We start from the raw sequence: 14,835 nt of genomic DNA on the forward strand, positions 1-14,835 counted from the left end.
GTGATTCTCAAAAATATAGAAGTTACTTGAGAATGCATGGATTGTCTGATAAAGACTTGAGTAAGATGAAATTTGATGAATTGGAAAGACATTACAGTTTGAATGTGGAAAGGGTAAAGAAAGAGGAATTGGAAATAATGAAAAGGTAGGCAAGTCAAAAAGAAAAGATTGATGAATTGTTTAAAAGATTTAGAGGAAAGTGCAAATATTTGATTGACAGAGGGAGGACTATGGAAATAGTTGATAGTCTCTCAGAGGAACAGGTTGATAGTCTCTCAAAGGAACAAGTTGAGACCCACTTTAGAAGATTACCAAAGAAAAATGACTCTGAAAAATCAACAAAAAGGCCAAGAGTTGTTACTCTGGCTGAAAAAGAAAAGGCTGAAAAGAAAAAGAAGTGGGAAGATGAACAGCTGCAGATGCTTGACAGATGAATGGATGCAAGGAGGAGATTGAATGAGATCAAAGGGATGAGCAGAAATGAAAAATTGGCCTTATACCAGTCTGAGAAAGAAAAAGATGATCAAGAAAAGGTTCAATCTTCAAAAGCTTCAATAGTTCCTATTGTTGTGCATGTGAAACCAGAACCAATTGAACACTTAGAGCCATGGGATGATGAGAACAAAATAAAGACCCTAAAAGGCTTGATGATGAGTAAAGGGATGGCAGAAAGTGTGTTTGATAACTTGGGGAAATACCGGTACCGTACCGAACCGTACTGTTCCAAACCGTAACGATCCCGAAAACTCAAAACTTGATACCGTAACAAACTTCATCACTAGACACGTATGCACAAAGAGACATTTTACTCACTATATGTCATAAACAAACTTCAATTACCAAATAGTTGATCACTATACACATATATACATACAATTTTTAAACAAGCTATACATTTGACAAACACAAATATTACCAAACACTTTGGTCACTATACACATGTATTGTTTTCAAATAAGCTATACAAATATGTATAGCGTAAATATGCTACAATTACCAAACATTTTTATTGTTATAAAACAAAACATCGTTATACACAAATGTACAAAGAGTTTTTTAAGTACATTATATAACTACTACTCATTATACGTATATGTACCACAGACAACATCTACGTGTAACCTAACACTAACAAATTATACACGTATGTATAAAGAGAGCAATTATTCCCTATACACATACGTATGAAATAGACATGCTACAATTACAAAACAAAACAATACAAAACAAAACATTGTTATACACATGTACAAGCATTTTTTAATTACATTTTATAACTACTACTAGTGACACATACATGTACCACAGACAAGATCCACACATATGTACTAAACAGAAATATTACTCACTATACGTATATGTAATAATATCAACATGTACCACATATAAGATCTGCATGTACCCAACACAAACATATTACACACATATATAGTAAATATAAATATTACTCACAATACACGTATGTAATATAATCGACATGCTACAATTACCAAATAAATCATTAACAATTTGTAACCTTATACACATATAAATATATAATTAAGTAGTACCTTCAGCAGTTAACGTCTATTTTTCCCATGATTTCCTTATTCTTTTAAATATTTTTGATCTTTCACTTGGTATTATTATGTGTCCTATCACATTTGTATATGTTTCCCCTGAACCTAAACTATAAAATAAAAATTCATTTTATATATGTATATACAGTCAAATCATATATGTGTACCTATAGGTATATAAACAAAAAATCTTGGTACTATTGTTAACTATTAAAAGCATTGATATTATGCATATATGTATACAAAGTCACCTCAGATATGTACATATATGTATGTTTCTATCATGTTCTGAAAATCCATTATTAAAAACATTTATATTATGCATATACGTATATAAAGTCACATTATATATGTACATATATGTATAATTCAGCTTATTTAACCATAATTTAGATATGTTTTGTTAAATTTTCAAATGAACTATTCTCAAAATCAAAATCACAAAAATTTTATAATAATCAGCAGATACACAACGTTTTAATTTTATTCGGTAAGTTTTTTAAGTACGAGACTAACCAGAAGCAGTGTGAGCTCGATAGAGCAGAAGAAAACATGACGATGGCGAGAGTTAATTGGGGAAATTCAAGATCCTTACCATATATATAAGAGTTCATTGGGGAACTTCAAAAAATTGGGGAACTGGGGAACACCATTCCCAACCTTTGATCAATTCCCCACATCCTTATGATGCACCCTCAATCACCTACATCACATCAATTTCGTAAGAGAAAAAAACCCTTAAAAAATATTATATAACATAAAAACCGAAATAATAAAAAATAAAAAATTAAAAAATCAAAATATTTATCTAACATGCCCGATAAAAAAAATAAATACCTTCAAAAAAAATTGAAAAAAATCTTAAAAAAAGAAAAAAATAATAAAAAACCAATATATATATATATATACAAGGGATGGATCTTGCGAGAAGTGATATTACAGCGATAAGTGCGAGAAGTAAATGTATAACTCCATTAATCCCTAATTTCACTCCATTTAATATGATGCTACATACATATATGTAGGTTGGTTGTATTTATGTCCTAATTACACATTCAAACCAACCTACAAACATATAAATGTACCGAGCCACATTCAAACATATGTACCTACACACATATAAACATACATACACATATACAAACATACGCACACATATACAAACATACGTACCTACACACATACATATGCACCTACACAACGCACTTACACATAAGAAAGGGAGTGAAATTAGGGACCAACTGAGTTACACCTTCACTTCTCGCTGCAAAAAAACTTATGAAATTATCCAATATATATATATAGCATCCCCCGTTTAAAAAAAAAGAGCTCGATTTAGCCTTCGTAAAAACATAAGTTAAATTTTCATGAACACTAAATTTCGTGAGATAATCATATGTTGGTTTTTAATATATATACAATTGTTGAATATACATTAAAATTATAAAGAAACGTGTTGTTTTACATGTGAAATCTTTAGGAACTGTTGTTTTTAATGAGATTTGTTATTTTACGTGTAAAATGTTAATGAAATATGTTATTTTATATGTTGAATATTACATTTTTACATGTAAAATCTTAAAGAACTGTTGTTTTAATTTTAAAATGTTAATGACATTTGTTGTTTTACGTGAAAAATATTAATGAAAAGTGTTATTATTTATGTAAAATATTAATTTTTACATGTAAAATCTTAATTAATTGTTGTTTTATGTATAAAAATGTTAATTAGATTTGTTGCTTTAAGTGTAAAATGTTAATGAAAAGTGTTATTTTACATGTAAAATATTAATATTTACATGTGGAATCTTAAAGAATTGTTGTTTTACTTGTAAAACGTTAATGAAATTTGTTGTTTTACGTGTAAAATGTTAATTAAAAGTGATTTGTAACATGTAAAATCTTTATGAACTGTTGTTTTACATGTAAAATGTTAATGAGATTTCTTGTTTTACGTGTAAAATGTTAATAAAAAGTGTTTACCTCCCCCCCAAGCTAAAAAAAAAAAACCTAAACCCGCTAAAAGCTAAACTAAACCCGAAGGCTAAACTAAGTTTGAGTTTTTTTGGAACGAGGATGCTAGATATTCTTTTTTGTTTTTTTTTTGTTTTTACTTTTTATATATATTTTTTTTGTTTTTTGAAGGTTTTTTTTGTTGAGCTGGGGATGCTAGATAAACATTTTGGTTTTTTTACCTTTTTTTAATTTTTACGTTTTTTTGCTCGATAATATTTTTAAATTATTTTTCGATTTTTTTAGGGTTTTTCTTTTCTCTTACAAAAAAATGTGATGTAGGTGATTGATAGTGCACCATACTAATGAGGGGAATTGATCAAGGGTTGGGAAATGTGTTCCCTAGTTCACCACTTTTTTGAAGTTATATTTTGAACTTAACTCTTTCTCTCTCTCTCTCTCATTCTATATATATATATATATATATATATATATATTAGAGGGAACTCAAAAATAATGGGGAAATCTACATTTTACATGCAAAATATACTATAAAATATCATTATTCATGTAAAAAACACATATTTATATAAACTTTTTCACATATAAATTATAACATTTTTACCTTTAATAATAATAAATAAAAGAATTTCGTTTAATTAATGATGTGTTATTATTTAGTTGAGTTAAATAAAAATAATAGAGTGTGAGCTTGGACCATAAATGATGGAATAAAGGATGGTGATGGCCTTAGGTCCATGGGCTTAAGGGTATATAACCCCTCTGAAACTTCCCTCAAATCCTAAAAACCCTCATTTCCACCAACTTTGCTTCCACACACTCAAAAACACACACAAACACTTCTCTTTCATTACGGATCAGATTTGAATCCGAATCAAGAAGGGTTGTGTTAGATCTTCGTCATACAAACAAGAAACACATCCATAATCACGTGTTGCACCAAACCCGTTGCTAGAAGTGAGCAAAAAAGGTACATCATATATTAAAGGTTAAGTATTTGAGGTCGGTTTGCTCTAAGATTTTATACTAAGGAAAATCGGGCCTTATTATGTAAGAAAAATGTGAACTTGAGCGTAAACAAGTTGTTTGGAATGAAACGGGACAAACGGGTAACTTTTGAACCAGGTTAGTGCGAGGAAACATTATGGTTAAATTCCAAGCCTCAATTCTTATTCAATACGGGCAAAACAAGTCGAAAATAAAGGCTGGAAATGAAGGAAATAAAACCATATTCAAACTAAAAGTAATCAAATTAATTGACAAGTAATATAAACGAATGGACAAAGTAATCGAATCGAATCGAATTGACAAAGTAATCGAATCGAATTGGTCATTCGATTAGAATGGTCATTCAATTAGAACTGTCATTCAATTAGAATGGTCATTTGATTAGAACTGTCATTCGATTAGAACGGTCATTCCATTAGAATGATCATTCGATTAGAACTGTAATTCGATTAAAACTGTCATCGATTAGAACATTCATTCGATTAGAACTGTTATTCGATTAGAATGGTCGTTCGATTAGATTGGTTTAAACTTCAGTTTTTCTGATGATTTTTTTAGTAAAGGTCTGTTAATAAAAATAAATTTTTTAGTAAAGGTATGTTAATAAAAATCTTGGACCCTGCTAAGGGCTGCTGCCCCTAGACCCCGCTGCCAAGGGCACTGCCCCCGACACCCGTTAGCTAGGGGTTACACTAACCTAGAATTATGATTAGTTAGAGGTAGTTAATTAATACTGATAATTATTACACAGTTAGTCGTGCACAGCTAAGGAGGGGTTTTATAGTTAACTCTAAGTAGCACAAGACACATGTGAGTTTCTAGCCCCAATTCCTTGTTATGTTTTCGGGGCTGAGTGCATACTTGATGTGATTAGTTAATACACTTACGTTAAGTGGTAAGTGTATGTTATGTGAATGTTTTATGAATGATGTATGAATGATATAGATAAGATTAAGGGTATGAATGAAAGTATACAAAAATAAATATAAAGAAAGGTATGTATGGTTGTATGGTAAGAGGGTGGCAGACCCTAATAATATATGTGAAAGGAGGGTGGCAGACCCTAATAATATATGTGAAAGAGGGTGGCATACCCTAATAATATATGTGAAGGAGGGTGGTCGACCATAATAATATCTGTGAGGTTATAGGGTGAAAGGCTCTTTAAAATGTATAAGTATGTATGTAAAGTAAGATATAATATGAAAGTATGAAAGAATGGAAGAATGATAGTAAGAATGAAGGTATATACTTATATATGTACGAAAGAAAGTAAAGCTGTTTAAGTATGTAGTATACGAACTTATTGTATGTTGCCTGATTAACTATAACTCACTCAGCGTGGTTGACTTTTAGTATACGCACATGTGAATATGCTAAGGCAGCTAGCTTGAACGATGACACATGGCATTGGACTGAAGACACTGACATCTTGAGAATAATGTTATGTTTGATTATGTTTTTGAAAGATAAATTTGAATGGTGTTAATACCATATTTAGAATGTTATATAATATATGGTTGACTTATTAAATTCCGCAACAAGTTATTCACTCTGATATTTAAAACTGTGTTTAGGTTTAACGCCAAAGTAGGGCACCGGGACCGGGGTCTTACAAGTTGGTTTCAGAGCATAAGTTCGAGAGAAATACACATCCTACATGATTATACTCGAACAGGGAATGAGACTTAAGTAAGAAAAGATAGAAGATATCAGTTCACTAAAGCCATTTTTGTAACGCCCCGTTACCGGTAGCCCTACTTTAACGTTGGATTTACTCATAAACGCAGTTCTAAATATCAGAGTTAACGAAAACTTTCGCGGATTAATAAAACTTCAACCAAAACATTTTACGTAACCATCAAATCATGTCTTATAAAACATTCGTAGTCAATTAAAACAAAACATAGTCTTTAAAACATCACAACATTTCTTCGAGATGCCAGTATCTTCGATTTCCATGCCATGTGTCTTCAGTCACGCGAGCTGCCTCAACCTATTTTCCTGCGTGCATACTAAAAGTCAGCTATGCTGAGTGAGTTCTAGTTAATCACATAACTTACTTTTCATACACATATACGTGCCCGAAGGTACGCATTACATACATATCATGTTCATCATTCGTCCATACACATTCATATCTAACCATACATTATAAAGGGCGTTTCACCTACATACCTCGGACATTATTATTAGGGTTCGGTCACCCTTCATTCTCGGATATTATTAGGGTCTGGTCACCCTTCATCCTCGGATTTTATTAGGGTCCGGTCACCCTTCATCCTCGGGTATTGTTAGGGTCCGGTCACCCTTCATCCTCGGCTATTATTAGGGTCCGGTCACCCTTCATGCTTCATACCATACCTGTTCTTACATACTTTTCCTGACTATACGTGCAATCTCCGAAGAGCGTTCACGTACCAATAACATATCATACGTACATTATGCATACATCATATATATTCATACATGCGTTTTATCTTACATCATACATAGCAATCGCATCTTTAGCTACCAACTGACGGTACATGCAATATTCGAAGATCGTTCACGCACCATCAAGCAATCATCAAACATACATCATACAAGGCATACACTTACCACTTAAGGTAAGTGTATTAACTATCACATCGAGTATGCACACAGCCCCGAAAACATAACAAGGAAGTGGGGCTAGGAACTCACCTCAATGCGGTTGCGTTCACCGTTTACGGTTATTCCCTTCTTGAGCTGTGCACGACTAACTGTATAATAATTATACGTATCAATAAACTATCACTACACATATCGTCTTTCTAATTTATAATCATTACCCTCAACGAACGGGGGTCCGGGGGCAGTGCCCATGGCAGCGGGGTTCTAGGGGCGGTAGCCCCTAGCGGGGTCCAAGGGGCAGAGCCCCTGGCTGGGGTTAAGCTGCCAGGTCAGCTTGGAAAAATTTTATTTTCATTAACTGTCTTTACACATTTTCCATTAGGATTTTGAATCATTAAATAATTTGCTACTTAAAATCCAAGGGCTTCTTTGTAATTAAATCATTCTTTTCTAAGTCCAGGGACTGTTCTTGTCATTCTGCCAACCTCCTAGTTCGTTACTTATCCTTAACGAACTGACTTGTCATGACGAACTGGTTATTTTAACGAATTGAACCCTTCTAACGAACTGGACCCTTAACGAATCAGTCCACAACGAACCAGTCTATGTAACGAATTGGACCTTTCAATTTGTTATCTTTTAACTATAGCGAATCAAGGGTAATTCTCTATCCTTTCCCCTTAACGAACTGAAGTTAGTTCGTTATGTTTACTTAGGCGAATCAGCTAGCGAATCACTTTAATTCGTTGGTTATTCCTTAGCGAACTAGGGTTAGGTCAGGGAATGTCAGAACATTCCCTGACATCCCTTAACCTCGTACATACTTTTCCGGCGCCGCCTTTGCTGGAAGGCCGCCGGAAAACCGCGAACACGTCGGAAAAAACGAGTTTTTACTTGTTTTTCACCGTTTTTCGTCCCGTTCGATCCAGATCTGAGCTAGGGTGACCCCTAAGCTCATCATAGGTTCGGTTTATACCCGATTCCACTCGGATCTCGTGACTTAAACGGTTTAACAGTGTCGGCTCGTCGTTTCGTGTTTATATCTAACGGGTTTAAGCTCATACAATAAAATACTATCATACCTTGGGTCGGGATCGGTTTCTTTCTTGGTTTCGGTCGAGAGAGAGAGAGAGACTAGAGAGAGAGCTTAAGTGTGTGTTTTGAGAGGTGTATGGAATGTGTGAAATGAATGATTAAAGGCCATTTAATGACTTATATAATTATGGATCATGGGCTTAAGCCCATGGTCCTTTCCTCTTTCTTTCAAAGCCCAAGTCCATAACCCATATCCATTTAACCCAACACTAGCCTGACTCATAATAACTTGTATTTTAATTTATTAACCGAAACCCGAAAAACGGGATGTTACAAGTCTTCCCTCCTCAAGAGGTTTCGTCCCCGAAACCTAACTTTTACATAAACAATTCTGGATAAAACTTGCGCATCTCTTCCTCAGCTTCCCATGTAGCGTCTGATCCCTTGTGATGCTTCCATATCACTTTCACTAGGGGTATAACCTTGTGACGAAGTTGCTTCTCTTTGCGATCGACAATCCCTATCGGTTGCTCAATGTAGTTCAGCTGTTCATCAACCTCAATGTCCATCAATGGCACGTGCGACGTGTCATCAGCTAGACACTTCCTTTGATGAGAAACATGGAAGGTTGAATGAATTCCTACTAACTCATCGGGTAATTCCAGCTTATAAGCTACTTCCCCCATACGATCTAAAATCTTAAACGGTCCAATGTACCTCGGACTCAACTTTCCTCTCTTCCTAAAACGAATAATACCTTTCCAAGGCGAGACCTTGAGCATCACATTGTCACCAACGTTAAACTCAATTGGTCGTCACCGCTTATCAGCATACGACTTCTGTCTGTCTTGAGCAGCTTTCATCCTTGCCTTAATCCGATCAAACTTTGAAGAAGTTTCTTGAACAACTTCTAGGCTTCCCATCTCCTTCTGACCAATTTCTCCCAGCATAATGGAGTTCTACATCGTCTTCCATACAACATCTCGAACGGTGGCATCCCAATACTTGAATGGTAGCTGTTGTTGTAAGAGAACTTTGCCAGATGCAGATGATCGTCCCAACTCCCTCCAAAGTCCAAAACACAAGCACGTAGCTTATCCTCAAGGGTTTGGATCGTCCTTTCAGACTGCCCATCTGTTTGAGGATGATACGCCGTACTGATGTTCAATCTTGTTCCCATAGCTTCATGGAACTTCTTCCAAAACCTCGAAGTAAAACGAGTATCTCTATCAGACACGATCGATAACGGCACTCCATGCTTAGATACAACCTCTTTAATGAACAAGCTTTCCAACGTTTCTGACGAGATAGCCTCTCGTATAGGCAGAAAGTGAGCACTCTTGGTCAAACGGTCCACAATCACCCAGATGGTATCATGATGCTTAGATGTATGAGGTAGCTTAGTTATGAAATCCATGGTGATGTGTTCCCATTTCCATTCTGGTATCTCTAAAGGCTGCATTTTCCCATAAGGCTTCTGATGCTCTGCCTTGACTTGTAAACAAGTTAAGCATCTACTGATGTAATCTACCATATCATTCTTCATTCCTGGCCACCAGTTTTCTCTTTTCAAATCTTGGTACATCTTCGTAGCTCCTGGATGAATAGAATATCTTGACTTATGAGCTTCATCTAAGATTCGACTCTGAGATCTCCATGGCGTGGAATCCACATGCGGTCAAACCTAGTCTTAACACCATGCGTGTTTTCCATCAACTCGTCTTGCTGACCAAAAATCCTTTCTTTCTTTACTAGCCCTTCATCTACCAGCACTTCAGACTGCACCTTGATGATTTCTTCAAATAAGCTTGAGTTCATAACTAGCTGATATGACTTTACTGTTGCAATGACTTCCTCATTCTTACGGCTTAGTGCATCAGCGACCACGTTAGCTTTACCAGGGTAGTACTTAATATCGCAGTTGTAATCCTTTATTAATTCTAACCATCTTCTCTGCCTCATGTTCAATTCCTTCTGCTCGAAGAAGTACTTTAAACTCTTATGATCTGTGTAAATGGTACACTTAGTACCATACAGATAGTGTCTCCATATCTTGAGAGCAGAAAACGAGAAACCTTATGGGAAGATGCAACAATTGGAGATACCAAAATGGAAATGGAAACACATCACCATGGATTTCATAACTAAGCTACCACCCACAACTAAACATCATGATGCCATTTGGTTGATAGTGGACCGTTTAACGAAAAGTGCTCACTTTCTGCATGTACGAGAGGCCATCTCGTCAGAAACGTTAGCAAATTTGTTCATAAAAGAGGTTGTGGCTAAGCATGAAGTGCCGTTGTCAATCATGTATGATAGAGATTCTCGCTTTACTCAGAGATTCTGGAAAAAGTTCCATGAATCTATGGGAACAAGACTCAACATCGGTACGACATATCATGTAACAACTCGGGTATTTCGATTTTTTTTCTTTTTATTAAAAAAATTGCGTCTATCGAGTTATATTTATTGTTTTATTAATATTCAATTATTTATAATTATATCTATTAAACTTTGACGCATTTAACCCAAAATATAAAGTTTTAACCTTTTATGTATCCAACTTCAAACTTTAGGGACCAAACTGTATATATAGTTATAACCCAGATTATCCATTGGATATCCGTTTACCAAAACCTGACCCACATTCATTTCTTGTACCCGAATCCACAAATTAGTTAATTTGGACAATAATTCTCGTGTAATGGATGCAATTGATTTTGTGTATCGTTTATATTTATCAAGTTCGGGCTTAACTGACACCTTATACAAGTTAACAATATCAACTAATGATCCGTTTTCCTTTTCATACAAACCGACAATCCTAATTAACCTTTGATCACGAAATCGTTTATGATTTTGCAATTAAATACACGTATACGATCCTTAGATAGCGGCTGACATTACCACTGTATATAATTAGATTAATTTGTTCATTAATCTGTTCGTTCATAATCTTTTGCGCTGGCCACTATCGTGATCAGTTCATCCTCTTCCGCTCATATATTAAGGTAATTAAACACATGGATAGGTTCGCAATGTCTTGTTCTTCATTAACCCTATGATTAATCTGATCAACTATAACCGATTTGATCAAATCAATTTCTAGGTATGATCAAACTGTTTGTTTCTGTTTGTGTATTTAATTAATGCAAACTGGGTTTTAATTGCACGTCGCTGTAGCCCAGCTGGATAAACACTTGATTTGTGGGGTGGAGGTCGCGGGCTCGTCCCTTGCACCCCGATATTTTTGGGATTTTTTTGTTATTATTTATTTTTAAGCAATTAACAATTATATTAATAATAATAATAACAACTAATAAAGATTATTTTGATAAAAACTAACTTTATAATACTCGTTTAACTTACGTTTTCGTTCTTGTATATACATATAAACATATAGGTGTATATATATAGGTATATATATTTATATATTTAGTTATATAGATAAAGGATCCAATACAATAGTTGTTTATCGTACATTACGTACGCGAGGGTGCTGATCGTCGATTAAAAATTTATTTTAATTTGATCACGTAAGTTAACGTACGGGTATTTTTGGCTTTTTAAAGTATTTAAAAAATCATGCGCGGCTGTATATTTAGAAACTGTTTTCTAGTATACCCTGTTTTATTCAATTTGATCACGTATCCAAAAACTGCTTCGTAATTGACATTACCAATTGGCGATTTTGCTTATTCGAATTAACTTTGACGGCCTTCGTTTGAATTTGATCGTCATGTATTACGATCATCAAAGTAAGTAATTCTAGGTGTAATTTTAATCAATTTTGATTTTATTGAGCTCTGTGGTTAGTTTAATTGACTGATAACTTAGTTGTTTGGATTTTAAGGTTAATTTTCTGTGCAAATCATGATCGGTATTGTGTTTTTAGTTTGTCAATTACATGTTATTCTAATAGACTTTAAGTTATGTGTTTAACAGCAATTCGTGAATAGTATTCGTTGTTTTATTTGTTTTTTGAGTATTTGAACGTATTAGAACGTATTAGGGTTTTTTTGTAGAATCACATAGTGTTACCAATGAATGGATGACTAGTTTAGGACATATTAGTAGAACGTGTTAATAGAACGATAACTGAATTTTTTGGATTCTTTAGGTTATTTTTCGGTTGTATTCATGATCGATATTTTGTTTTTAGTTTGTCAATTACTTGTGATTCACTTTATACTTTAAAATTATGTGTTTAAAAAGTAATTCGTGAATAGGGTTAGTCGTTTTCTTTATTTTTTCAGTGTTAGAACGTACTACGGTTTTTAATGGTAAAGTGTTATTTTTTACGAATGGATGATTTGTTTAGCATGTATTAGTAGAACGTTTTAATAGAACGTGTAAGCATAGTTGTTTATATTTTATGACTTAATTTGTTGTTTTAATCAGATCATTCTTCAAATGTTGTCATATCACAAGTTAATGCCTCTTGTAAACCTGTGCAAGGAATGGTTTTCGAATATGTTGATCATGCATATGATTTCTATTGTGAATATGCAAAGAAAGTTGGTTTTGGTGTTCGTAAAGGAGGTTCTTACATGAATGATGGGTTATTAAAGTCTAAATATTTTACTTGTTCAAAAGGTCACAAACCACCAAACAGTTATGATTCTATGGCTGAGAAAGATGGTTCAAATAGACCATATTATAAAAGAAGGAAGAGACCAACAATTCGGTGTGGTTTTCGAGCTCAAGTTTTTTTAAAATCTGATGACAGTTTGAGGTTTGAAATAAACGAATTTGTTGAAGGACATAATCATGAAATGGTGGATTCAAATGATATGCATTTTCTTTGATCGAATAGAAAGTTGACTTATGTACAACAAGATATTATATATGAGATGTCAACATTGAATTTGGGTGGCGTTTAATATTCTGAGGACAAAGTATGGAGGATTTGAGGAAGCAGGGGCTACAAAAGATGATTGTAAGAATTTTAAATAAAGTTTAAATTGTTTTATCGGTGAATATGATGCTGAAATGGGAAGAAAAGCTGTTGTGATGATTATTCATTTGAGAACACTGTTAATAATAATGGTGAGTTAGATCGGTTATTTTGGGCTGATGAGATTTTAAAGAAGAATTATTTGGCTTTTGGAGATATTACATCATTTGTTGCCACATTCAAGACCAACAAGTATGTCAATTTAATACATTTTTTTTTTACATTTTAATATTTTTACAGCTGTATTTTTTTAATTCTTTTTTTATAAATTTGTTTTTACAGGTACAAGATGGTTTTTGTACCATTTACTGCCATTGATAATCACTACCGAAATGTTACAGTTGGTTCTGGTTTGTTATCATCTGAATCTATTGAATCTTATTCATGGCTTTTGAAAGTTTTTCTTGATTCTTTCGGTATTGCCCCAAAGGTGGTTGTTACTGATCAAGATCCTGCTATGAAGCAAGCAATCTTCCCAGTCTTCCCAAACTCTAGACATCAGTTATGCATGTGGCATATTATGAAAAAACTTGCTGATAAGGTAACTTGTTTTTTTTGTATTACAGCATTATGAAAACTTATTAGAACGTGCTAGAACGTTTTAGCACTTCTAAACATATTAGCATGATAAGTATATAAACTGGATAGTTATAAACGTATGAGAACGTATTATTTTGTATTTTTAGTAGCTTTTGTTTTTCAAATGAAATGATATAATTTTGTAACATCAGGTTGGTGTTGCCCTTTGTAACAATGAAGATTTCAAGCGTAAAATATGTGACATTGTTTGGACGAATGCAATATCTCAATCTGAATTCGAAATGCAATGGGAACTTATAATGAAGGAATGTGATCTCGAAACAAATAAATGGTTGTCTGGCATGTTTGAAATGAGATATGATTGGATTCCTGCTTATTATAGGGATGAATCATTGTCTGGTCTTATGAGAACCACATCGATATCAGAAAGTGAAAATCATTTTTTATCAAGTTTCTAACTCACAATTATCACTTGCTAAGTTCTTTAGTCATTTTGATCATTGTATGGAGATTCAAAGGCACAATGGTAGAAAGAATGATCATGATACTAGGTACACACATCTTCCTTTGTTTAGTGAAAATCCTTTTGAGAAAGAAGCCGAACTGATGCATACAAGGGCTACTTTTAATAATTTCCAAGATGAAATGTATCATATTAGAAGCTGTGTTGCATGTATGAAATCAACCGAAGAAGAAGATTTTGTGAGGCTTTCTGTATGTAACTTTAATGCATATGTCCCAGGATGTTTGGAGGTAAGATTGATTTAATTCTTTGTTTGCAGAACATGCTAGAACGTTTAAACCTTTTTGTCATATTCTTGTGTTTTATTTATATTTTGTCTTTTAATTGATTTGAAATAGAATGCTTAACGTATATATATTTTTTGTCTGTTAGGTATTGTTTAAGAAGGATGGGGAGGAAGGAATTGATTCGACCATTTCATGTGCATGCAAAAGATTTGAACATTATGGTTTATTGTGTCGTCACTGTCTTTATATTTTAAATTTGTTCAGAGTTACAAGATTAACAAAGAAATACATATTGGATCGTTGGACGAGAGATGCTGGTGTAAATCCAAGAACTGCTCAAATTTCAAGTTTTGGTAACGAGAAAAATTTCAAAGTTAAAGAGACTTCAAGGGAAATAACGTTGGCCGGTGAGTA

The 14,835-nt window shown here is 33.7% G+C and overlaps 1 protein-coding gene across 1 annotated transcript; it reads left to right on the plus strand.

Moving 5' to 3' along the window:
• Window positions 1-434: 434 nt before the first annotated feature.
• LOC143574679 (protein FAR-RED IMPAIRED RESPONSE 1-like) lies at window positions 435-14,129 on the plus strand. Its single transcript, XM_077059246.1, has 5 exons — window positions 435-672; window positions 12,576-12,880; window positions 13,175-13,323; window positions 13,414-13,672; window positions 13,863-14,129. Exons 1-5 carry the CDS (start codon window positions 435-437, stop codon window positions 14,127-14,129), a joined length of 1,218 nt encoding a protein of 405 aa, XP_076915361.1.
• Window positions 14,130-14,835: the final 706 nt, after the last annotated feature.

The sequence above is a fragment of the Bidens hawaiensis genome, unplaced genomic scaffold (assembly GCF_021521415.1).
Source record: "Bidens hawaiensis isolate Kalapana, Puna unplaced genomic scaffold, B.hawaiensis_p1.1 tig00027078_1, whole genome shotgun sequence".
In the NCBI taxonomy this organism is placed as follows: Eukaryota; Viridiplantae; Streptophyta; class Magnoliopsida; order Asterales; family Asteraceae; genus Bidens; species Bidens hawaiensis.